Source organism: Mytilus californianus, unplaced genomic scaffold, assembly GCF_021869535.1.
Source record: "Mytilus californianus isolate M0D057914Y unplaced genomic scaffold, xbMytCali1.0.p SCAF_6, whole genome shotgun sequence".
Lineage (NCBI taxonomy): Eukaryota > Metazoa > Mollusca > Bivalvia > Mytilida > Mytilidae > Mytilus > Mytilus californianus.
In genome coordinates, this window is record NW_026262712.1 from 65,789,360 (window position 1) to 65,816,848 (window position 27,489).

Consider the following 27,489-nt stretch of genomic DNA (forward strand, 5'->3'; position numbering starts at 1 on the left):
GACGTCCAAATCTGACGTCAGGTTCTCAAAACAGTGTCCAATATTTTTACCCTCTAATCGACGTCCAATGTGACGTCATGTATTGCCAAAACGACGTCCGACCGATTAAAGTCTTCTCTAATCGATGTCCAATATCAATAAATAATAAATTACTGCAAGTATAGATGTACATGTATAAGACTTCGATTGATTCTGGAACATTCAAATACGGAATAAAAGATTAATTTTGGTCTGTTTTGAAGGGCTCTTATAACAACTCAATTTCCAAACAGTTACAGACGTTCTATAGTGATTTTTTTAAATCGTAAAAGAAATTGACAAATTTATGTTACCAAATTGCTCGTTATATCTTCAGGATATAGAGAATAATTTTGACCGAAGGAATCCGGAGACTCCATATCAGAGTTATTTCCCCTTATGCATTTGATATGCAAGTCATAGAGACCTAGGATGTTTTGATTCGAAGATCATTGTTCCATCAAAATGAAAACTAGGTCAAGGTTAAAGGTTAACCGGAAGTGAACTTTTGTAAACCAGAAGTTGTCATGTTTGCATTATTTTCATTTTAAAGTTACTAGAACGTTATATTTTTTGAATCAGTGTGAAATAAAGTTTCAATTAAAACGGATGTGAAATTGTGTAAACCGGAAGTACCTACTTATTTCCCTCTTTTAGCAAAAGTATAAAGAAACCATATATTTTTAAAAACAGAATAGGTTAAGCTATTTTCTAACACCAGACTTGATATTTTGAAACAAAAAGTGAATATTTTTCAATCAAAATATGTGCATTTGCGGTGGAAAGACCATGTTCTCTGAACAATTGGTTTTAAATTATACATTCGTTTCTTTTCCACCGTCGAGATAAGTAGTTTGATATAAATACATGCAATTAATTAAATCCAAACTTCAAAAGAAAGTGGGCTAATATCCATTAGAGAAAACATGAATAATATATAATACAAAGACAGCTTTAAAATGAAAATAACACTTTATACATTGTATGCGACCGAAGTGCATTTTCTAGATTTACCTTCACTGGGAACGGTCAAAGCCAAAACATTAATTTCATTAATATACTTCACTTTCTGTGAATATGCCTCATTCGAGGATTGATTTTGTTTGCTTTAAAACGTCCAGTGTCAAATATTTCATGCATATCAAGCCCGATAACAAATTAATACCATAGGTATGTTCTGTAAGTTTCGTTGACAAGCATTAAAGGCGGGAAAGACTGCCACTGCACAATTAGGCTATTTCAGATAAGTATAAAAATTTTGTCTTGCAACATGCCACCTACTGACCCCTCGGCGAGTTGTTTCAATGATTTTATAATAAGTAGAGAGCGTAGTACTCTCCCTACTCGAGACGGACGTGGCTGCGAATTTGTACATTCCGAAAAAAAAACAAATGGACGCTCCACTTAAGCAAGGGTTTAACTGCAAAATGTACCAAGTTACAATAATTGTTTTGACAAAACCCAATTTCAGGGTTTTACCATTTGGTTTCATACATGTAGTAGATAATACACTAGAATAAAACCAAAAGAAATATATATGATTTTCTAGTCACTCTTCTAAAAAAATATCTTATTATATACCTAAGACGATCGAATTTAATAAGGACAAATATTATTATACAAACACATTATTACATATGGTGTAGCATTTTTCTTCTTTTTTTTTCATTGGTTATTACTATCATGTGATGCAACGGGTATTTCATGTATCTGAAGCCTTGGAGTCTATCTTTAGATATATGGACGCTATGTTTCTATTTAATCTTAAAAATCTTGCAAATGTAAAATACACAGACTATTTCCATAATACAATATTTACATAGTTTATGAAATATAAAATTAAGGACTTTCACTAGGTCAATACGTTATATTTGGACCTGTTAGATTTTATTGACACTCGGACTCCGTCCTCGGTCAATACAATCTGAACAGGTCCATATCCGTCCTCGGTCAATATAATCTGAACAGGTCCATATATAACGTATTGAAATCGTCAAAGTCCATAATTGATAACTATTGCATTAAATTACAAATTGAAATGAAAAAGTCTCATTCATTGTTATCCTCATCAAAACAGATGTCTTCAGTAATTTGTCTGAATTTATCATGTGGTCACATTCGAAGAAATGCTTTAGTGGTTAGAATGACTTACTAAAATGATGACTATGCTTGTGCTAAGGTGGTAATAGATAACGAGTTATTGTATAATCAACCTACTTGGCAAACACCTATTTGTTATGATAAGATACTCTAAGTGGTAATATAATACTCAAATTCCGTAAATAACTAGATGATATGTATCACCAGTCGTATATATATCATGATTGTAGTCTATATAGAAGGTTTCACAGTTCTTAGATTCTAGTAATTTGAAAATCACAAGCCCAAACGGTAATGTTTCGGGTAGGTATTATTTATTTTACCTTTCTAATATTGTGTGCTGTTACAGCGTACTTATTGTTGATACCTTTGCAATCATACTCATTGTTAATGTATATTTACGGTACGTTCCTTTAAGGTTCAGATTGTCTCCGTTAGCAATGACGAATCCTATTGTCTGTATTTGACGCCATTATAGAATTTTGACAAAGCTAGATTTTCCTATTCTAGAAAATGGTATGTTGGTTAATCTTAACGCAATGTAAGTTTATGAAACAAATAAGAGAATCATGCAATAGCTTTATTGAAAGAAATCCCTTTTGGAAGTGACTTCCTCGGTTCAAATACGGCAGCTTGTCCGGTTGGAAAGGAAAATTTATATCGAGAGAGTAGTTTATGTTTTTATCAAATACTTCAACACTTAATGACAAAATAATTTCCATTTAATCAATTTATTTCATATTAAAGAACTCCTAACGATAGTCCGTTAATCTGTCTATTCGTTGATCCGTGTGTTCTGTATCAGGTTAAAGCTTTGGTTTAAGGAATTTTGCCATGGTATTATGGTCAGATCAACTTGAACTCGATACGTAAGTTCATTATGTGGTGAACTTACTATAATAATAATGCCAATTTGGGGTTTGGACCAATGTTTTGCGGTTCTCTGAACAAAGAAATGTAAAGGTGCGAGTAGGGCAGTATGTCCTTTTGACACACATTTTTGTTAGTTATATTGGATCGTTGCCATCGCTAGATGACATTGTATATCTATGATCAGATCATTTTCTGAAATTTAGTTTTAACAAAATGATGAATTATTTGAAAAACTAAGAATGCGGAGATAGATAGGTTCAGTAAGATTTGTTAAACAAAATTGGGTGATTTGGTTTTCAGTGCGTTTTAACTTTGTATTTGTACTTAGTTTGTATCATAACATATTAGCATAGAAATGAGCAAAAAGTAACAAATTTCCATTTCTTATAGCTTCTGTATGCATTTTTATATGTAAATATGTGATACGGCCTAAATTGACTCTAAACGAAAATCAGTTTTACATGGCCTTAGACCATTTTATACTCATGTGATATGTTATTTGTAACTTTTCTTTCCATTTGAAGTACATTCAATTTATATGGAAGAACAATTTATGGTGAAAAAACTTCAAAAACTTCAAATTGGTTGAAATATATATATTTTGTTGAAAAACGATCTCGACGCGATTTACTATTTTTCAAGCCAACAAAATTTATAATTTTTAAAAAATATTTTTGGCTTCACAGACTTCACATAGAAGTCGTGTTTTTTTTTCGATCATTGATAATAATCGCATGTTTACTTTATTTCTTTTTAAACATTCTATGATACTCTTTATGTTGGCACACATTCTTATTTTACATTCAAAAATAACATTATGATGGGTTTTTTCTAACAAAAACAAAGGTCATAACAAAATGACACCCAACACAAATGTAAGTGATGTAAGTTGTATCAAATGTAGTTATTATTGAATGAACCAGGACATGATCTTAAATATTTTAAAATATTTGCTATTGTTTAAACCAAGGCAGATAATAATGTGCTTGGAGCGATGATACTGTCAGTTTTTTTCCAAAAATAAACATAAATATAATAACAAAAATTTATCAAAACATTGTTATTTTATCTATGACATGGTGATAACTGATACTACGATAAGCAATAACATTCTTAAATATTTAAGATGTTTTGTTTCATGATCAGTAGAAATACATTGTATTATTATTTTTCTATATATGATTTCATACACGTTGGTGACCGTTTAAGAGATAGCACTGCGGTAATTGGTAAGTCAGAATTATTCTTACTTCTTAAATTTAAGTTGTAATCTTTCACTATTTTATTATGATAAATTACGCTTGAAATAGTACGCTTGTAGCTGTGCTTACAAGAAAATGTATATCATTATTTAAACAACAATATTATGTACTAAACAACAAAAGAACGCACCATTCAATTAGTTTCATTCGTGTGTTCTTATGTTGTACTGTTACACCACTGTCCCATGCTAGGGAGAGGGTTTGGCGACAGCAAACATGTCTAACCAGGCCAAATTTTGTATGTGTCTGACCAAAGTCAGGAGCCTGTAATTTAATGGTTGTCGCTTGTTGTTTTATATCATATTTGTGTTTCGTTTATTACTTTGTACATACATTAGGCTGTTAGTTTTCTCGTCTGAATTGTTTTAAATTTTCATTTCGGGTCCTTTTATAGCTTACTGTGCGGTATTGGTTTTGCTCATTATTGAAGGCCGTTCGGTGACATATAATTGTTCACTTCTACGTCATTTGGTACAATGTAACTGGTACAAAATTGACTCATTGGCAATCTTACCACATCTTTTTATTTTTATACTCAAGCTTTCTACTTGGATGAATTATTCTTCGAATAATAATTTGAAATTTCTTTATATTAAGCAGATAATTACTATTAAATTACGTTTCTGATTCAACAATTTCAAAAACTTTTGAATGTCAATTATTGACTCCGTGAACTAATGAAAACATTAAATAATTAAATTGACTGGTTGACCCTTGTTAAAATTCTTTCCAACATCCAAGATTGCGTATTTATCATAAGGTCTTAGAGGGAAAACTGGTATAATCTGACAGGAATAACTACTATCGGTTATATACCAGTGATTATTAATTATTTTGAGTATGTGTAAAGCAAAAAAGGAAGAAATACATAGGTATATCACGAATTGTGTCCGTACACAACGAAACCGAAAGGACGATAATTGTGGTCTTGGACCTGAAAAGGAGTGTAAACTTTATGTAGGTTGTAATAATTTCCTGATATCAGATCAACTTTAGAAAAATGATGTCAGCAAAAAGTAGTCAGCCAATTAAAATAAGCAATTCATATATATTCAACAAATATTTCTTTATAATCTATTGCATTGCAAACAAAATTTAAAAGTCCTTTTTTGACATTTTTCAACAACACATTATCCCGAATTGAAAAAAGCTATTATGGGTCAGTAATTCTTGGTCTCGTTCAGTAAAATGAAATATTCCTATGTATACTTGTTTCTTTATTGCCATATTGAAATTCAAAATTCAAAAATAAAAAAAATTATATTATACATATATATAATATGTGTTTTCAGCCATGTATCACATTGACTGGTGATCCAATAGATTGATCTGTCGTAGAGTTGTCACTTGTTTACATGTACTTATGAAAATAATTATTTCTGATGGATGAGCAGTTAGCAGCCGGTTCGTTATTCGATATTCGATATTCAATATCCAACCGGCTGCTAGCAGTCGGTTCGATATTCAAATTTAGTTGAAAATCATAAAAAATATAATATTTGATAACATTAAAAGCATGATTTTTATAGTTGAAAGAAGTGAAAAGAAACGTAGGAAATCGTTTTATGACCCCTTCAAGTTGTCTTAAACTCTCGTTATCCTCAAATATAAACCCTTATCAATGCTTAGGGAGCTACCATTTGATTTTTATGGGGGAGCTAGGATGAAATTTGAAAAAAAAATAGGCAGGACAGGAGTTTTGAGTAAAAAAAAAAGGCAGGATGAGTCTTTTGCAAAAAAAAAAGTCAGGACGACAATTTAGGTAAAAAAAAGTCAGGATAAACTAAAAAAAAAAGGCAGGACCGAATAGAGTGGAAAATAAAAAGGCAGGACAGAGATTACAGCTAAAAAAAAGCAGGACAAATCCTAGCCCCCCCCCCCCCCCCCATAAAAATCAAATGGTAGCCCCCTTATGTAATTTGCATATATGTCTTTATGTAATATAGATTTTTACCAATAAAACGACATCAAAACTGTAATTTTATATCTAATATTTCTTAAAACAAAAACAAAAACCGATCACTAGAAAAAATTTAGAAATATAAATAGAAATATATATGGAAAGCCCCAAAAAAAGAAATTCATAGTGAAAACCTACCTGACACCGCTTAAATGACGGTGTGACCCCCTGTTCTTTCAATGGCCATAAAATTCATAGACTCTGTATAAATAAAGATTGTATCAAAAGGATTTCCCAGAATAATGTCATCTTCGATATCTACGGAGGGCTTAGATTGTCACTTTTCAGCTAAAAATTGTCAAAATTTCAGGACAAAGGGCACAGGGCAATGGTGAGAGCCCCCTGATCTCTCAATATTTCTAATATTATGCAGACATTTAGTAAATAGGTAGATACAAACTTGACTAAAAGGAATTTGGGTACACTTCTTGTCTTCTATGTTTACGGAGCGCCCAAAGTGCCAGTTGGATATTCAAAATATATAGTGAAAACCTACCTGAGACCGCTTAAATGAGGGTGAGACCCCCCTGGTCTTTCAATGTCCATAAAAATTATTGTTATATAATAAAGATAAAACAAAAAGAGCGCTGGACACAGGGCAGGCGGTGTTGTCTCGATATCCCAATAGCATGAGTTCGAATCCCGTCGAGGGAAGAACAAAAATTTGCTTCCGCAAATTTGCAGATTTAACATTCTTGTGCTGATATTTAGAGTAATTATGAATATAATATGTGTTTTCAGCCATGAATCACCTTCACTGGTGATCCAATGGATGGAGTTGTCACTTGTTTAGACGTACCTATCAAAATAATTATTTCTGTGACTGTATCTTACGATCCTTTACGATAGATATTTAGCTAATCTGCAATCAATTCAATTTCAGGCCTAATATATCATGTACTGTGTTACAACTCTAGATTCTACTGACGGGGAAAGGTAACACTAGGCCACTGAAAGCTGAATTATTAGTTCAGTCTAGGTGGCCGTGAAGTCTAGAGCGCTGGACACAGTGCAGGCGGTGTTGTCTCGATATCCCAATAGCATGAGTTCGAATCCCGGCGAGGGAAGAACAAAAATTTGCTTCGCAAATTTGCAGATTTAACATTGTTGTGCTGATATATAGAATAATTATATATATATATATATATATAATTATATTTATGCTTTCCTCCTTCAACCCAAACAAACCACCAGTGGTTTAACATTCACTTGTGTGCGTCAGCAAGTAGCTTTTTTTACATTCTATTTGGGCAATGCATAAATAAAAAGAGAGACAAGAAGGTGAATTGTTTTGTACACTTTTAGGCGTTTATATAATTTATTTGTTGTGTATCTGTATCGTTACTCGTAACAATCCAGCGCCCTCGTAAGAAAGATCGTTGACTAATATCTAGACGTTTTATATATATATATATATAAATGCGGTTTTTATACAACGCAATCATAGCTTTGAATGTTGTTTTCAATTTAGACTTGTTTATATTTTTTCGTTTGGGCTTGTATTATATATTTGCCTTCGGGTTTATATAATCCGTTCATCCTATTTTGACTCTTCAAAATTCAAGAGTCAATCCTTAATTGAGGTAAATTATATGGCCTACCAAATACCGTTTCGATTCCTAACATCACTGAAGAGACATTAATTGTCGAAATCGGGATATGGTGTACAAATTTTTGCACCTCATGTTTGCGGTATACCATCTTTTCCGCAAGTATATTGTTTTCTGTTTGGTATTAACTTAATAATTAAGATCCATTTTGTTAAATCTGGTGATCCGTTAAGAACATCCGTTGTTCGATCTGCTAGTCAAATGCGTTTTGTTAAAATATACTTTTTCACTTTTTTGGTCTTTTGGAAAATGTTGTTTGTGCTGTATTTAGACCCCTCTAACAAGAACTTTGTTTTGCATGCACACGTATAAAAATTGCGGTTTTTATCCAACCCAATCATAGTTTTGAACGTTGTTTTCAATTTAGACTTGTTTATATTTTTTCGTTTGGGCTTGTTTTATATTTGCCTTCGGGTTTATATGATCCGTTCATCCAATTTTGACTCCTCAAAATTCAAGAGTCTTTCCCAAATTGAGGTAGATTGTATGGCTTTCCAAAAACCGTTTCGATTCCTAACATCACTGAAGAGACATCAATTGTCGAAATCCGGATATGTGTACAAAAACATTTGCACCTTTTTTTGCGGTATACCATCTTTTCCGCAAGTTTATTGTTTTCTGTTTAGTATTAAATTTATAATTGTGATCCATTTATTACATCGGTGATCCGTTTATTTGGCAATCGCCAATGGCAGTCAGCAGGGTTTAAGAACATTTGTTGTTCGATCTGTTAGTCAAATGCGTTTTGTTAAAATATACTTTTTCACTTGTTTGGTCTTTTGGAAAATGTTGTTTGTGCTGTATTTAGACCCCTCTAACAAGAAATTTGTTTTGCATGCACACGTATAAAAATTGCGGTTTTTATCCAACTCAATCATAGGTTTGAACGTTGTTTTAAATTTAGGCTTGTTTATATTTTTTCGTTTGGGCTTGTATTATATTTGCCTTAGGGTTTATATGATCCGTTCATCCTATTTTGACTCTTCAAAATTCAAGAGTCTATCCCAAATTGAGGTAAATTGTATGGCTTTCCAAAAACCGTTTCGATTCCTAACATCACTGAAGAGACATCAATTTTCGAAATCCGGATATGTGTACAAAAACATTTGCACCTTTTTTTTGCGGTATACCATCTTTTCCGCAAGTTTATTGTTTTCTGTTTAGTATTAAATTTATGATTAAGATCCATTCATTACATCGGTGATCCGTTTATTTGGCAATCGCCAATGGCAGTCAGCAGGGTTTAAGAACATTTGTTGTTCGACCTGTTAGTCAAATGCGTTTTGTTAAAATATACTTTTTCACTTTTTTGGTCTTTTGGAACATGTTGTTTGTGCTGTATTTAGACCCCTCTAACAAGAATTTTTTTTTGCATGCACACGTATAAAAATTGCGGTTTTTATCCAACGCAATCATAGGTTTGAATGTTGTTTTCAATTTAGGCTTGTTTATATTTTTTCGTTTGGGCTTGTATTATATTTGCCTTAGGGTTTAAATGATCCGTTCATCCTATTTTGACTCCTCAAAGTTCAAGAGTCTATCCTAAATTGAGGTAAATTGTTGGGCTTTCAAAATACCGTTTTGATTCCTAACATCAATGAAGATACATTGTTTGTCAAAATCCGGATATGGTGTACAAAAACCTTTGCACCTTTCGTTTGCGGTATATAATCTTTTCTGCAAGTTTATTGTTTTCTGTTTAGTATTAAATTTTAAATTGTGATCCATTTATTACATCGGTGATCCGTTTATTTGGCAATCGCCAATGGCAGTCAGCAGGGTTTAGGAACATTTGTTGTTCGACCTGTTAGTCAAATGCGTTTTGTTAAAATATACTTTTTCACTTTTTTGGTGAAAATGTTGTTTGTGCTGTATTTAGACCCCTCTAACAAGAAATTTGTTTTGCATGCACACGTATAAAAATTGCGGTTTTTATCCAACGCAATCATAGGTTTGAACGTTGTTTTCAATTTAGACTTGTTTATATTTTTCGTTTGGGCTTGTATTATATTTGCCTTCGGGTTTATATGATCCGTTAATCCAATTTTGACTCCTCAAAATTCAAGAGTCTATCCCAAATTGAGATAAATTGTATGACTTTCCAAAACCGTTTCGATTCCTAACATCACTGAAGAGACATCAATTGTCGAAATCCGGATATGTGTACAAAAACATTTGTACCTTTTGTTTGCGGTATATCATCTTTTCCGCAAGTTTATTGTTTTCTGTTTAGTATTAAATTTATAATTAAGATCCATTTATAACATCGGTGATCCGTTTATTTGGCAATCGCCAATGGCAGTCAGCAGGGTTTAAGAACATTTGTTGTTCGACCTGTTAGTTAAATGCGTTTTGTTAAAATATACTTTTTCACTTTTTAGGTCTTTTGGAAAATGTTGTTTGTGCTGTATTTAGACCCCTCTAACAAGAAATTTGTTTTGCATGTACACGTATAAAAATTGCGGTTTTTATCCAACGCAATCATAGGTTTGAACGTTGTTTTTAATTTAGACTTGTTTATATTTTTCGTTTGGGCTTGTATTATATTTGCCTTCGGGTTTATATGATCCGTTCATCCAATTTTAACTCCTCAAAATTCATGAGTCTTTCCCAAATTGAGGTAAATTGTATAGCTTTCCAAAAACCGTTTCGATTCCTAACATCACTGGAAAGACATTATATGTCGAAATCCAGATATGGTGTACAAAAACATTTGCACCTTTTGTTTGCGGTATATCGTCTTTTCTGCAAGTTTATTGTTTTCTGTTTAGTATTAAATTTAAAATTATGATCGATTTATTACATCGGTGATCTGTTTATTTGGCAATCGCCAATGGCAGTCAGCAGGGTTTAAGAACATTTGTTGTTCGACCTGTTAGTCAAATGCGTTTTGTTAAAATATACTGTTTCACTTTTTTGGTGAAAATGTTGTTTGTGCTGTATTTAGACCCCTCTAACAAGAAATTTGTTTTGCATGCACACGTATAAAAATTGCGGTTTTTATCCAACGACGCAATCATAGGTTTGAACGTTGTTTTCAATTTAGACTTGTTTATATTTTTCGTTTGGGCTTGTATTATATTTGCCTTCGGGTTTATATGGTCCGTTCAGCCAATTTTGACTCCTCAAAATTCAAGAGTCTATCCCAAATTGAGGTAAATTGTATGGCTTTCCAAAAACCGTTTCGATTCCTAACATCACTGAAGAGACATCAATTGTCGAAATCCGGATATGTGTACAAAAACATTGCACCTTTTTTTTGCGGTAAAACATCTTTTCCGCAAGTTTATTGTTTTCTGTTTAGTATTAAATTGATCATTAAGATCCAATTATTACATCGGTGATCCGTTTATTTGGCAATCGCCAATGGCAGTAAGCAGGGTTTAAGAACATTTGTTGTTCGACCTGTTAGGCAAATGCGTTTTATTAAAATATACTTTTTCACTTTTTTGGTCTTTTGGAAAATGTTGTTTGTGCTGTATTAAGACCCCTCTAACAACAAATTTGATTTTGCATGCACACGTATAAAAATTGCGGTTTTTATCCAACGCAATCATAGGTTTGATCGTTGTTTTCAATTTAGACTTGTTTATATTTTTTCGTTTGGGCTTGTATTATATTTGTCTTCGGGTTTATATGGTCCGTTCAGCCAATTTTGACTCCTCAAAATTCAAGAGGCTATCCCAAATTGAGATAAATTGTATGAATTTCCAAAAACCGTTTCGATTCCTAACATCACTGAAGAGACATCAATTGTCGAAATCCGGATATGTGTACAAAAACATTTGCACCTTTTTTTTTGCGGTATACCATCTTTTCCGCAAGTTTATTGTTTTCTGTTTAGTATTAAATTTATAATTAAGATCCATTTATTACATCGGTGATAAACTTATTTGGCAATCGCCAACGGCAGTCAGCAGGGTTAAAGAACATTTGTTGTTCGACCTGTTAGTCAAATGCATTTTGTTAAAATATACTTTTTCACTTTTTTGGTCTTTTGGAAAATGTTGTTTGTGCTGTATTTAGACCCCTCTAACAAGAAATTTGTTTTGCATGCACACGTATAAAAATTGCGGTTTTTATCCAACGCAATCATAGGTTTGAACGTTGTTTTCAATTTAGGCTTGTTTATATTTTTTCGTTTGGGCTTGTATTATATTTGCCTTAGGGTTTATATGATCCGTTCATCCTATTTTGACTCTTCAAAATTCAAGAGTCTATCCTAAATTGAGGTAAATTGTTGGGCTTTCAAAATATCGTTTCGATTCCTAACATCACTGAAGAGACATTGTTTGTTGAAATCCGGATATGGTGTACAAAAACCTTTGCACCTTTTGTTTGCGGTATATCATATTTTCCGCAAGTTTATTGTTTTCTGTTTAGTATCAAATTTATAATCATGATCCATTTATTACATCGGTGATCCGTTTATTTGGCAATCGTCAATGGCAGTCAGCAGGGTTTAAGAACATTTGTTGTTCGACCTGTTAGTCAAATGCGTTTTGTTAAAATATACTTTTTCACTTTTTTGGACATTTTGAAAATGTTGTTTGTGCTGTATTTAGACCCCTCTAACAAGAAATTTGTTTTGCATGCACACGTATAAAAATTGCGGTTTTTATCCAACGCAATCATAGGTTTGAACGTTGTTTTCAATTTAGACTTGTTTATATTTTTCGTTTGGGCTTGTATCATATTTGACTCCGGGTTTATATGATCCGTTCATCCAATGTTGACTCTTCAAAATTCAAGAGTCTATCCCAAATTGAGGTAAATTGTATGGCTTTCCCAAAACCGTTTCGATTCCTAACATCACTGAAAAGACATTATTTGTCGAAATCCAGATATGGTGTACAAAAACATTTGCACCTTTTGTTTGCGGTATATCATCTTTTCTGCAAGTTTATTGTTTTCTGTTTAGTATTAAATTTAAAATTATGATCGATTTATTACATCGGTGATCTGTTTATTTGGCAATCGCCAATGGCAGTCAGCAGGGTTTAAGAACATTTGTTGTTCGACCTGTTAGTCAAATGCGTTTTGTTAAAATATACTGTTTCACTTTTTGGTGAAAATGTTGTTTGTGCTGTATTTAGACCCCTCTAAGATGAAATTTGTTTTGCATGCACACGTATAAAAATTGCGGTTTTTATCCAACGCAATCATAGGTTTGAACGTTGTTTTCGATTAAGACTTGTATATATATATATATATATATATATATATATGTTGTGTACAAATTGTAATGTTGTACAAATTATAATTTGTACAGAGTTTTTGTACAAGTTATTAGTGTTTTATGAACCGCTTAACACTAATGGATGATGCAAGCACACAGTCTTTTGTTTCGCATATTTCTGTCATATTTCCATGACTACATGATACAGGTTAATACTGAGCATTGATAAAAAACATTAGAAGAACACATTGGATATGATTTCGATATAAGGAGAAAAATAAAAATTGAATTTAAACCATTCAGGTGTCCTTATTTCCAGTTTGAGGACAAGGAGAATAGCACTAAATTTTAGGTTGAAGTATATAAATTTGAATTTAAGACATTAAACTGATACATTTTAGAAGATAAACTTTTATTACCTGGTGCAAAAAGGTATGTGTCAAAAAACTTATAACTTGTACAAAAACCCTGTACAAATTATAATTTGTACAAAATTACATCTTGGACACAACATATATACAACTCGTCTTAACATCAGCCCAACAATGTTAGATCTGTAAATTTGCTTTCGCAAATTTTTTGTTCTTCCCTCGCCGGGATTCGAACTCATGCTACTGAGATATCGTGACACACATATATATATATATATAATGTCTGAAACCACAACAAAAACTGGATGATTTTATCAAACAACGCCCACCAGTCAATTAAATTCACATAAGAAATTTCAGACTCTAAAATATCTTTCTTGGACACAACTACATCTATAAAAAGACCTCTACTGTAAACCTACAGATAAACATCAGTACCTTTCTCCCCAAAGCTTTCAACCACTGTACAAAAAGTATCCCGTACTGTCAAGCTCTCAGTCTGAGAGTGAAGCGGATTTGCTCCTCTGAGGAGGTTGTCACTAAACGGTTACAGGAACTTCGCGGATTTTTGAAATGGGACATAGATAAGGGGTTTGCGCGTGCTAACAATAACAGCCGCAATGACCTATTACAGTACAAATAGAAAAGGCGAGCGAAATAGTTCCGTTTGTTTTAACATACAATCCCGCCTTTACTAACCTCTCCCGTTTGATCCGTGCCAATTGGCAGATTATTGCCAAACATCCAAAATTATCCAAGATCTTTCCCAAACCTCCTGTCTTAGCTTTTAGGAGACCAGCAAGTCTGAAAGACTTATTTGTGAGAGCTGGTGTCTCTTCTAATTAAAGCTCTTCAACAGCAGGATGGTGCAAGTTGTGTGGTAACAGACGATGTCTGACTTGCCAACAAATAATGAACACTCAAACATTTACTTGCCACTCCACTGGGTCCGTATACACTATATATATTGCAATGTAACTTGCAAAACCCAGAATGTTTTATACCTTCACCTGGGCACGCCCACGCTGATCTCAAAAACCTTACCATCACTATCATAGACCACAACGAGAGTCGGTCAAGGGCCGACAGACTTGCTCGGGAAAGTTTTTGGATAAGGAAGTTAAGGACAGTTTCCCCAGAGGTCATTAATGAAAAACATAGAATGAGTCCCTACCATCACTTGTTTCCAGTAACTCAGGCTTCAGTACAGTACTTAGTTTTAAGGAATTTATTCCTCCTCCCAAACATCAATATTGAAAAGATTTACCAGCGTATTGATTCATGATAATTTGTATAACGATCAAGATTTCTATTACAGTGTGACTACCACATGTCAAGATAAGAACCATTTGACATCTTACTGATGAAGGATATTAGTTATCCGACATATTTAACATTTGTTCATGATTTTATTTTATTTTTGTGATGTTGTACTCTATTATATTTATTCTTTCCTCCTTCAACCCAAACAAACCACCAGAGGTTTAACATTCACTTATGTGCGTCAGCAAGTAGCTCATGTTTTTTACATTCTATTTGGGCAATGCATAAATAAAAAGAAAAACAAGAAGGTGAATTGCGAAATTTTACTTATTCAGAGTAAAACTTTGTTCTCATATAAAAATTAAAAATATATACATTATACATTTGTAAAACAAGATAATAATGAATGAAAGACATGAAACGATAATACAATAATACAGAATTTGCAGATTTAACACTGTTGTGCTGATATTTAGAGTAATTATGAATATAATATGTGTTTTCAGTCGTGATCCAATGGATGGATCTGTCGTAGAGTTGTTTCTTGTTTAGACGTACTTATAAATAAATATATATATATATATATATAAACTTAATATGTATTGGATCATCAAAATTGACAATACTACCACACTTTTTAGTGTTTTGTTTTCCATCTATTTATCGGTATTGTTACACAATCTTTTAGACTCATATATATATATATATATATATATATATATATATATATATATATATATATCTATTTACGACTATACAAATTTGATAGATGTTCAATGACAATTTACAGCAACTTATTGTCTAGATAATTAAAGTCACGCACGCTTCTATTGGTAAGCATATGAGTTTTAATATGAAAATAAGTAGATGTGGAATGATTGCAAAAACTATTTCACCAAAGTGTAAATTACATGTATGAAAGGGACAATAGATTCCGTACGACCTTGAACGATGATCACATCATAATCAGCAATGTTTAACAAGGAACAAATTCACACAATAGCAGTATAGAATTGAGTAAAGAACATTTTTCACCATATATGGTTATTACTTAAAGTCAGTTCCATGAATCAGAAGGAGTGTATAACTTATAATTCTAGAGGCCAAACAAAAGTCTAAAAAAATCTTTCGATTGGTCGATTTTGCTTTTCAAGAAGTACATAAAGCTTATACGATTAGAATAAAAAGTGTTACCTTGCTTCGATTTTTGTCTGACACCTGGTAAGTTGTTAGTATATGTAATAAGGTTAACGCGGTAAATTTAATTAATGGTTTTAACCTAAGAAACGTAATTTTTTCATATTTTTTTATGTCATTTTGATATTTTAACTTCATTAATTGAATTGTTATTTGAACTGTTTGGTAATGTAGAAAAATATGTAGGTAAGTAAAAATAAAATTAACGACTTTTCATTTATTTATGAAACCCCTTTTATTTGTTTAATTACATATTTTGACAACGTCTTCAAAGATTTTTTAAGCGGTCCCGGAAGCATCAACCCTTTTCCTGATTTAAACATTCTTGGCTTTCAAATACTCCGTTTTTAGTACTTGATAAAGATAAGTCAGAAAAACACTTTCGACGCACGACATTTATAAAGTCATGTTTTCATTTTATAAGACATGGGTAAGCAAGGGGACCATAATCGTCGAATCTAAAAGGGTAATCATCTGGCTGATCCGGATCCTCTTACAACCCCCAAACAAATTTTGACACCAAATATTGAGGTGAATAAGGCCGTAGTCGTTTGCACAGGGAACACACCTTTTGTTTATCTACTTAACACCGAAATTGCACCTATTCGTTAACCTTTTTACGGGTTAATTCAAAAACGGTGTTTCATTATCATGATAAAACTGCTTTGGACATCTCGATTGGTCCTTTACGAGGATATTTTACTCTGTGAGAGAAATCGAACTTCTGTATCGTTTCATTAAAAAAAAGTTGATTTCAATAGAATCATTCATAATAATACGATAATACAATACAATAATACAGAATACAATAGCTTGGCCTAGGAAGGGGTCAACTAAACCATAAACAAATATTGAAATGCTAAGTGTAACACCTGCAACATAAGCATTCAGAAATGAAGATGCTCACAACCTAAAATTGGTATATCTACTAAAATACATTTGTAATGGACCACAAATATAGATGAACATCTAACAAACATCAAAATGAACAAAAAAATCATGAGATGATGAAGGGGGTGGAGGGCGGGAAAATTTATAAAATCTAAAACAAAATATTGTTTACAAAATATCGATCAATAGATCATAAAGAATGTGTAATTAGATATATTGTGTAGAAACTGACCAATGGTCATCCAGCCAAAAGATCGTAATGCAGGGGTAAATATTATAAGACATAGGTAAGCAAGACGACCCTAATCGTCGAATTTAATAGGGTAATCATCTGGCTGATCCGGATCCTCTTACTACCCCAAACAAATTTTGACACCAAATATTGAGGTGATTAAGGCCGTAGTCGTTTGCACAGGGAACACACCCTTTGTTTATCAACTTAACACCGAAATTGCAGCTATTAGTTAATCTTTTTACAGGATAATTCAAAAACGGTGTTTCATTATCATGATAAAACTGCTTGGGACATCTCGATTGGTCCTTTACGAGGATATTTTACTCTGTGAGAGAAATCGAAATGTTGTATGTATTAATGGAATCAGTAAAGTCAAGAAATAAGGAAATTTAACTCAAACCTTGAAAAAAATCAAGTCTGTTAAAATATGACTCGATTGCATCTATTTCATTGTAGAGAGATGCCATTGAACCTGGACAGCCTCATTAGATCAGTGCTTTTCATATATCTGTTTTTGCTTTCATATAGTAACAAGCCCTCCCTCTTATAAATACACTTATTCAAACCTTCTACAAAACTTAAATCAAATAATTAAGTACATGTGTATTAATGATTTATGAAAAGATGAATTTTTGAGCCATTTCAAACTTAAGATAACACCTAAACGTTTCGGTAAACAGTAGGTAAATTAGCCATGGATGTAAAAATTCATTATACGTTATAGCATACTCACATTGACCTTGATACAAAAACCCTTGATTTGCAGTTCTCCAAAATCATGGTCATTATGGCATAAATAGGTAAATATTTGGCAAACAAGAAGCTGATAACCGATGAATCCCATGGTATAGCATGCTTACTTGACGCTTGCTAAAATATTTCTTAAAACTCTGATATTTGGTCCCTGAGAAAAATCTGACGAAAATATCATCGAGCGGACGCTTATACGGACCAGTTTATATCCACCTAGTGAATAGGGGTATTACTAAAAGAAAGGTTATTACTATTTAAACACCAATATACCCTCAAAATAATAAAGATTATTGTAAGTCAGTAACTAATTTAATTTTTGTCAAGTGATACAGTTTGGCTATGGTTTGACTTCGATGTATTTTTTACGATATATAATTGCAATACATGTCATGCTTGATAGCACTCATGAACTGATTCTATTAAATCAAATCTCGATATTTAGCCAATGTGCTACGAATGATGATACCGTCAGTTTTATTTCATAAATGAACAAAAAAAACGGTGTTATTTTATCTATGACATAATGATAATTGATACTAAGATAAGTAATAACATTCTTACATATTTTAGATATTTTGTTTCATGATCACTAGCTGTACATTGTATTTATATTCTTTTTTCCTATCGCATGTTTCATTTTTTAAATTTAAAAGAGATAACACTGCGGTAATTGGTGAGAATTATTTTATTTTGTTGTAATTTTTCACAGTTCTATTTTGTTAAATATATTTTTCAAATATTAGTACATTAATATTTGTACCTGCACTAAAATGTATGGCATTGTTTGGACTTACTCATGAATATGTCTAGTTTGTCTTTAATTATACTCCATTTTAGTTTTATTAGCTTTTCTGCTATTGGATTTTTAGATATTTTGGCATTGCGATTCACTAATGAGACATTTATAGTCGTAATGAGAATGTGGTGCAGAAATATTTGTACCGTTGAAGTTATCATACCACAATATTATATAATAATTATTAATAGAATGATATATTGCATTAATATATGACCTTCTTTTTATTTATTAAATTATGTGACACTGAGTTTTAATTCGCTAAATAGAAATTGTGTTTATTTTGGTCTCAAACCTATAGAATCACTAGAAAGGTTGTATTCCAACAAACTACATTGTTTCCTTTTATGTTGCTTTGTTTTATATGGTTATCTATATCACATAGTACAAGTTTTGAAATATAAAAAATAATTATTAAAGAAATTTTAAAACTCAGCAAAGATTCTAAGATTATAATTTGGTACACCAGACGCGCCTTTCCTCTTCATAGGAATCATCAGTAATTGTAAAGAAGTGAAATTTTCACTTCTGAGTTCTTTTAGTAAGGGGGACAATCAAATAGATCTGTCAATTGGGCGTCAAACAAAACTAAATAAAAATTTGCATTTAATAATACCACAACCACAAGACAAACACAAAACATAAATATACACATATGAAACAACCTCTCCACGACCTCTCTTCTATCTCACATAGACAATGACAAATACACGGAACTAAATACACTTAACTAAAAGTTAAAATTAAAAGTAAATAAATAAATTAGTCCATCACAGTCCATAAATCACAAGTCTATATCAATCCAGAAATCTCAAAGGTTGTTCTCGTTTGATCCGAATTACTATACTGTTCAAATTTACTGTCTGTCAACTTGACAAATATTGAAAAACCAATACTTTGACAACATAACGTTAAATACTTCAGTCTCTGGGACAAACTGTCAAACAAGTTTCTGCTATGTTTTAAATTGTAATTGTCCCGAAACAAATTCACTGACGGACTATTTAACCACACAGATATTCAGGTTGTTGTAATACTTAATACTTGAAAACTATCTGTTCCATTTAAACTATCAAATGTTAACCATACACACAGTATATATTTATCCTCATCTGAGATTCAACTTTATATATAGGAAATTGTCTCATTTTACTTATCACTCCTTTCTTTTAATGATCTAAAATACTTCCATAACTCAACAAGTCCCCTGGGAAAGAAACAAAACACAATTTTAAATAACGGACCGATTTAATCCCGAATAAACATAATTATTTGACAACCGTGCGCGCCATAATTACAATATGACAAACAAAATTTGATATCTCGTGCAAATATTTGAAACAGAAGACATAAGGGCGGGGCATGGTGTGTTTGTGTGACAAAACCTACCTGGGAGTTCTTTATTGTCCTGATGGACAAAATATTAATGAATTCTCCTGAACTGATCATTCCTGATATAATATCTGCCCTGACAATAGTCAAACTCCAACTCCAAGTTCCAGTCAGTTTTCAACATCTGACTTCAACACTGTCCAGGTGTTATACTGACAACACCTTATCTCAAGACTAGTGTTTCTAAATTAACCTGCCTAACCAGTTTCTCACCTTCACATTACCTGTTTGTCAAACTTGATTACTTTTGTTCTATTTATAAATCACTAAGATTTAAATCCAGGTAACACTCAAAGAAGGATAACTCAAAAACTTTACAATCCTCCCCTCTAAGGAGACAAAATAACATTTTTGTCCAACCCAAACACTCTCTCATACCCGATACAAAATAACCTACCTGTCTACATCATTTAGACAGAATCTTATAACTGCCAAGAACAACATGCATAAACATATATACAACTATACACACTACCTGGAGTATTTCAGGGGACTTCTATTCCGCCAACCTGGACAACGCATCTGCCACAATGTTCAACTTACCAGGCACATAGGAAATTCTAAATTTTAATTCCTGTAGTGTCAGACTCCAACATAATAATCGCTGATTACTCATCTTCATTCTTACCTTTTTACGTACCTTTCTTTTCAGTGCAATCATAACTTAAATGTCCTTGTTTATGACAAATGTAACAAGTTTTAGGTTTACTGAAATCCTTACCCTTTCCTAGGTCCTTCTGTAAGCCTCTGGTTTGACCACCATTATTACCTGATTAAGGTTTCATCTTGAAAGCACCATCTGATACAAGACTCTCAATCTTGTGAGCCACTTGATAGGATTCAGCTAAATCAACAACTTCATGAGCAGATTTAGGCTTGTGTTCATTAACCCAAAGCCTTAAATCCGTACTACAATTTTGGAGTAATTGCTCACGCAACATCAAATCTAATAGTTTTTCATGACTGTTATCAACAACCTCACGTTCACACCAATGTTCTAAATACCTTTCTAACTTAACCCTGAATTCTCTAAATGACTCGTCTTTTTCCTGAATAGCAGACCTAAATTTTTCCCTGTAGGCTTCTGCAGTTAACTCATACCTTTTTAGAATTGCATCTTTAATCTTGTCATAATTACCACCATCAGCATCACTTAAACAAGAGTATGCCTCTAATGCCTTACCACTCAATAATGGCACAATACGAACTGGCCATTCAGACTTTGCCCATTTATGCAAGGCTGCTAGTTTCTCAAAAGACTTCAAAAAAACATCTGGGTCTTGACCTTCAATGAATTTTGGTAACTTACTATATTTCTGATCTCCTTTGCTAGTAACAGGTGCTGCAACACCTAAAGCTTGTTGCACCGCTATCTCTTTTTCCTTAATCTCAAGTTCACGCATGCGTATTTCTCTTTCCATCTCTGCACGTTTCAAATCACGATCTGCTGCACGTTCTTCGCGCTCCGTCGCTTGTATTTCCTTCCACAGGGTCAGACAATCTGTAACAGACCCCCTTTTTTCTACTAACTCGGACATCCATTTAGGCATGTCCATGACAAAGTTGAATTTCAGTCAACTAGTATAAACCCTACTGACAGATCCCACCGTGGATGCCAAATGTAAAGAAGTGAAATTTTCACTTCTGAGTTCTTTTAGTAAGGGGGACAATCAAATAGATCTGTCAATTGGGCGTCAAACAAAACTAAATAAAAATTTGCATTTAATAATACCACAACCACAAGACAAACACAAAACATAAATATACACATATGAAACAACCTCTCCACGACCTCTCTTCTATCTCACATAGACAATGACAAATACACGGAACTAAATACACTTAACTAAAAGTTAAAATTAAAAGTAAATAAATAAATTAGTCCATCACAGTCCATAAATCACAAGTCTATATCAATCCAGAAATCTCAAAGGTTGTTCTCGTTTGATCCGAATTACTATACTGTTCAAATTTACTGTCTGTCAACTTGACAAATATTGAAAAACCAATACTTTGACAACATAACGTTAAATACTTCAGTCTCTGGGACAAACTGTCAAACAAGTTTCTGCTATGTTTTAAATTGTAATTGTCCCGAAACAAATTCACTGACGGACTATTTAACCACACAGATATTCAGGTTGTTGTAATACTTAATACTTGAAAACTATCTGTTCCATTTAAACTATCAAATGTTAACCATACACACAGTATATATTTATCCTCATCTGAGATTCAACTTTATATATAGGAAATTGTCTCATTTTACTTATCACTCCTTTCTTTTAATGATCTAAAATACTTCCATAACTCAACAAGTCCCCTGGGAAAGAAACAAAACACAATTTTAAATAACGGACCGATTTAATCCCGAATAAACATAATTACTTGACAACCGTGCGCGCCATAATTACAATATGACAAACAAAATTTGATATCTCGTGCAAATATTTGAAACAGAAGACATAAGGGCGGGGCATGGTGTGTTTGTGTGACAAAACCTACCTGGGAGTTCTTTATTGTCCTGATGGACAAAATATTAATGAATTCTCCTGAACTGATCATTCCTGATATAATATCTGCCCTGACAATAGTCAAACTCCAACTCCAAGTTCCAGTCAGTTTTCAACATCTGACTTCAACACTGTCCAGGTGTTATACTGACAACACCTTATCTCAAGACTAGTGTTTCTAAATTAACCTGCCTAACCAGTTTCTCACCTTCACATTACCTGTTTGTCAAACTTGATTACTTTTGTTCTATTTATAAATCACTAAGATTTAAATCCAGGTAACACTCAAAGAAGGATAACTCAAAAACTTTACAGTAATGCTCGAACCAAAACAGTTGACTGGCCAAATCAAATAGAAAGTTGAGGAGCATTAAAAACCGAAAATTCCAAAAAGTTGTGACAATTGCGGCTAATGCAATCTATGTCTAGGGTAGAAAAGCCACAGTGTTTCGAATTATTTAACATTTTATGAACATCAATTGTTGACAATGAGGGTTTACCTATAGAATGGTGATACTCTTGTTGACGAAACAGTGACTTAGTTACCTTCGGGAACGTAAACGTAGGTTCCACACCAAAATATACGTCAAATACCCTATTCTTATTTTATATTTTATTTTTTTTGTGTTTTGCTATAAACATACTTATCAGGACCGAGAGTGCTCTGGTGTATTATCATTCGGATACACACACAAAACGATATCGGCAAGGCACAATCAAAATTAAAAATCTTATGTGAGAGACACATGAGTTTGTGCCATTTTTGTTACCATTCAAATACGTACTGTGAAAGATATACTTCATTTCTATCATTTGTAAGTGTTAAGTCATTATTTAAAATTTTAACGTCATGCTGTTTCAATTTCTAAATTACAAATTAACACCCGAACAGTTGTATCAATGACATCATGATAAAAACATTAACGGTACCAACTTTTACTGCCCCATATACGCATTTTGAAAATACAGGTCTATTCAGTGATGATTGAAGCCAAACTATTTCAAAATCATTCACCTTATTTAAACATTAGATTCCTAATATAGCCAAAAATGGAACACAAGTAGATCCAAACGCGACCAAGGAATATGACTTTTTTAATTCTAAAATGATTTTCTTGGATTTATAACACCCGATTTCAATAAACTAAATCCGTATATTTATAATGGACTGGTGATTCCACTGTGATTAACAGTCCTCCAGCAGAGGTATCGACCATAATTGATAATATTGATTAAATTCATCTTCATGCTTTCAATACATAATTGTGTTCATGATCATGCTCCGTATGTTATAGTTGTATTCTTCTATAAGGGTTAACACAGATCCAACTATATAAACAAATAAGAAAACAATGCGTATAAATTAGTTTTGATTCAGTATTACGTTGCTATATTGCTGCTGTATGTGCATTGATATTTCACTTTTATTCTACAATTGATGGCTATAGGATACTTATTGGCTAGTTTTTTTAAACTGTAGGAAAATGAGATTTTAAAAAATTATTACAGGGTCGATAACGGTGCTGTGGAATCAGATTCTGGGAGAAATCTCTGTCCAAAAGAAATTAAAACAATGAATAAGTTAATATCTAGATAATTATTCGTAATAGTGAACTTTTAACATATAAGAAGATAAATTCCAGCCATATTACAAATTCCAATTTCAATTAATCATTTACGACATTTTCAGAATGGAAGAAGTAGAATCTTGTGCTGGATGTCTTCGTTTTGATGACAAAAAAGATGCAAAGTTTTGGTGTGTGAATTGTAGCGAATTTGTCTGCAATTCCTGTGCTAAATCGCATAAAAAATTACCAACACCTCATGCCATCTTAGCAAAGGAACACTTATGCATCAGTTCAGATCTTCTAAGACTTGGAGGAAATTGTGAAACCCATCGCTCACAAAAATATGTTTTTTTTTTGCTGACAACATGATCAGCTTGCTTGTGACAAATGTAAGTCAGAATCACATCAAACCTGTTCATCTATCGTTTCCATTGAGAAAGCAGCTGAAAATGTCAGGGACGGAAGAGTTTTATCTGATTTAGAAAAGAGGATTGATAACCTTGGTGAAAGAATAGGGGTAATTCTAAAGAATAAAACAAATCCAATTGGACATGACACAAGGGTTAAAACCGAAATAAAGAAGACAGTTCATGATGTAAAGCAACAATTAGTACTTCACTTTGAAAAACTAGAGAACCAGTTGTGTGATGATATCGATATAATGGTCCCAAAATATGGCCAATCAGAGTCCAGAGATCTGAAAAAATTACAAAAAACGCTTAAAACGGTGGATGGTTGGAAAAAAGATCTAAAATCTCTGAAAAAAATCACGTCTGAAACCTATCTTTTCCAAGTCATCAAATTTATCGATAAAGAGGTTCATAATCAAACATCGGAAGTCGTAAAGTGTACAGCAAACAAACAAATATTAACATTTAAACCTTCAAAAGCGGTATTGAACTATCAGACAGTATTTCCATCACTAGGAAAATTAGCAATTAAACCATTGCTAAATACAACGACAATGGACCCAGAGAGAAAACAACAAGCCCAAGTCCCTTTGCGTATCCCTAGGAAAAGACTTACTTTTGTTCGCTCATTCAAATCAACCGACTTGAACATAAACGATAGATTATCCAGCGGATGTTTCATGTCAGCGAATAAGCTACTACTAAAGACGCAATTAGGACTTGTCCTTTACATTTGTAATCTAGACAGATCCGATTCAAAACAAATTAGGTTAAGTTGCCAGCCAGAATGTATTGCGAAGTTAGACAATAACCGAGCTTTGGTTTCATCCGTTGAAAATTACATACAGGTCATTAATATTTCAAGTAGAAAACCAGAAACAAAAATCATGATTAAGGGAAAACATTGCACAGATATGTGCAGCCTAGATGAAAAGATCTGGGTAAGAAGCGATCATAATACCCTCATAGCAGTTGATATCGATGGAAACGAATTGACCAAGATAATAACATTATTTGACCCCAATGATATTTGCGTACATCGATCTGGAGATCTTTATTTCATTTCAGAAAGAAATGCTATATATGCAATGGGTTCTGACGAAAAACCATATCGAATTTCCCGACTTCCAAGGCAACATAATCCCGATGGCGTCCATCTTTCGGGGTTGGTTGTAGTGGACGATGATTTATTTGTCGCAGAGATGACTGATAATAACATATATAAAATTTCAATTGATGACGGGAATCACGCGATAGTTCTAACAGAAGATGATGGTATCAAAGAACCGATCGGACTTTCTTACAATAGTGAAACAAAAGAGTTATTGGTCGTAAATAACCGTGGACTTTCTATTTACTTTTTTAAAGTAATATGACAATATCAAATGAAAGAGTTGTTTGAAACAACAGAATTGTCCCTTTTTCAGATAATTTTCACAAGTATACACCAATTGTGACTAATATTTTCCAGTTTATGAATATGATTCTATTTAGGCAACTTATTGGGAAATTTAAATAACTTCTTATGTAATTTGCAAAACAACGATCAAATTTAATTGTTATTTATCTTGTATATCATCCAATCCTTATTGTAAATTTCACTCTCTTGGTGTAGAGAATTGTATACAATACACGTTCCTCATTTTCTATGAAAAGTATTTCAAACATATTTACACTTTGACAGTTACTTGATACATTGTGTTAAAAATTCATGTTATGACCAAAAATGTCAATTGACCCCTTAAGGAGTTATTGCCCTTTATAGTAAATTTTTCGTAAATTTTTGTAATCCTTTACAAAAATCTTCTCCACTTAATCTACTGAGCCAAATAGAATTAAACTTAGCCACAATTTTCAATAGGGTATCTTGATTGAAAAATGTAACCGATGACCCTGTCATCCAACCAACATGGCCGCCATGGCTCAGAATAGAACATAGTGGTTTACTATAGAAGTCTAAGGTAAAATTGTAAAATAAAACAATTTCAAATGGTCACAACTAGAAAACTAATTTAAATAATGATAAAGGGTCTTCAGTAACTATTGTTAGACTATAATGGGATGACATGCTTTTAATTTAACTACTGGGCCAAATTAAACCAAACTTGGCCTCAATCATTATAAGGGTATGTTATACTATTTATTATGATTTTAACCTTACATTTTAAACTTTACATGATTTCCAAAAACACAGTAGATACAGGTGAGCGACACAAGTTCTTGTGAGCCTCTAGTTATATATATCCATTACTTTGATATCATATATTTCATGTAGGGTTTTTTTTTTCTTTGAAAAATACAACTGCAATATGTGCAGATATTTTTACTGATCTTGTTTTATAAATAAACATAAACAGTCAGTCATTCGGTGAAATAACTATCTTCGTGAATAAAGCATAATCTGAGAAGTTCTGTGTGTAAACAAGAGATAAAAAAAGATGAGAAATCGAGCGCATATAAGAGTCGGCGGAATTGACGACGTTTTTTTAATATTGTTAAAAATGTTGAAACTATATTATTACATTGTTATTTTACTCATATTTGGGGATATGTAAAATATATAATATCCTAAGTTAAAACATATAAAAAGGGGAATTACATTTTGTAAACATGTTTGATAAATAAATAATATGTATTTTTGGATTTAATTATTTTTTTAAGTTACGTTGTTTAACTTTGGCAAACTCTCTTGGTCATAAAATTTTTCAAAGAATGCTAACAACCATTTGGAACAGATTACACGTGCCTTGAAGGAAATGTTTTGTCAGCGTATTGAATTATAGTTCATTATCTAAATCAGCATTCAACTTTCCCCCTCCCGTTATTAATTTAGAAAATTGGAGTAGAAACTAACAAAACAGTAGACTGTCAATCCACCATCTACAGTGGATGAATTGAAACTTGAGTACGTTTTCGCATTTGAAAAAAAAATATTCACAAAAGTTACCAGGCTGTAATGCTATATACCAAACGAAGAATTTTTGAATTACGAGTTGCCTTAATACTACAATATTTATGCTATCCTCCGCCTTTTTGCGATGTGTCGATATAGTTTCTTGATGTCATTACGGCAAATATTCGTAATACTTGGGCATAAT

At 32.5% G+C, this 27,489-nt stretch overlaps 2 protein-coding genes and 2 long non-coding RNA genes across 5 annotated transcripts in view; 1 reads left to right on the forward strand and 3 right to left on the reverse strand.

The window, feature by feature from the left end:
• LOC127704345 (uncharacterized) overlaps positions 1-27,489 on the reverse strand; it is a 148,769-nt gene that overhangs the window by 82,891 nt on the left and 38,389 nt on the right. The gene's annotated exons all lie outside the window — the stretch shown is intronic.
• LOC127704343 (uncharacterized) lies at positions 4,179-27,034 on the forward strand. Of its 2 annotated transcripts, none has more exons than XM_052208365.1 (2): positions 4,179-4,220; positions 24,104-27,034. In XM_052208365.1, the coding sequence occupies exon 2, from the start codon at positions 24,643-24,645 to the stop codon at positions 25,765-25,767; it is 1,125 nt and encodes a 374-aa protein (XP_052064325.1). In that variant the 5' UTR covers positions 4,179-4,220; positions 24,104-24,642; the 3' UTR covers positions 25,768-27,034. The 2 variants fall into 2 exon arrangements, with proteins under 2 accessions (XP_052064325.1, XP_052064324.1); XM_052208364.1 differs by lacking the exon at positions 4,179-4,220 and adding an exon at positions 15,773-15,857.
• Positions 19,102-20,216, reverse strand: LOC127704346 (uncharacterized). Its single transcript, XR_007983237.1, has 2 exons — positions 19,898-20,216; positions 19,102-19,715 (listed from the first exon to the last, which is right to left on the reverse strand). It is a non-coding gene; the product is annotated as an uncharacterized LOC127704346 (long non-coding RNA).
• Positions 21,610-22,725, reverse strand: LOC127704347 (uncharacterized). Its single transcript, XR_007983238.1, has 2 exons — positions 22,406-22,725; positions 21,610-22,223 (listed from the first exon to the last, which is right to left on the reverse strand). It is a non-coding gene; the product is annotated as an uncharacterized LOC127704347 (long non-coding RNA).

Coding starts and splice junctions, on each gene's coding strand:
- LOC127704343 (XM_052208365.1), top strand. CDS start 24,643: ATGGTCCCAAAATATGGCCAATCAGAGTCCAGAGATCTGAAAAAATTA.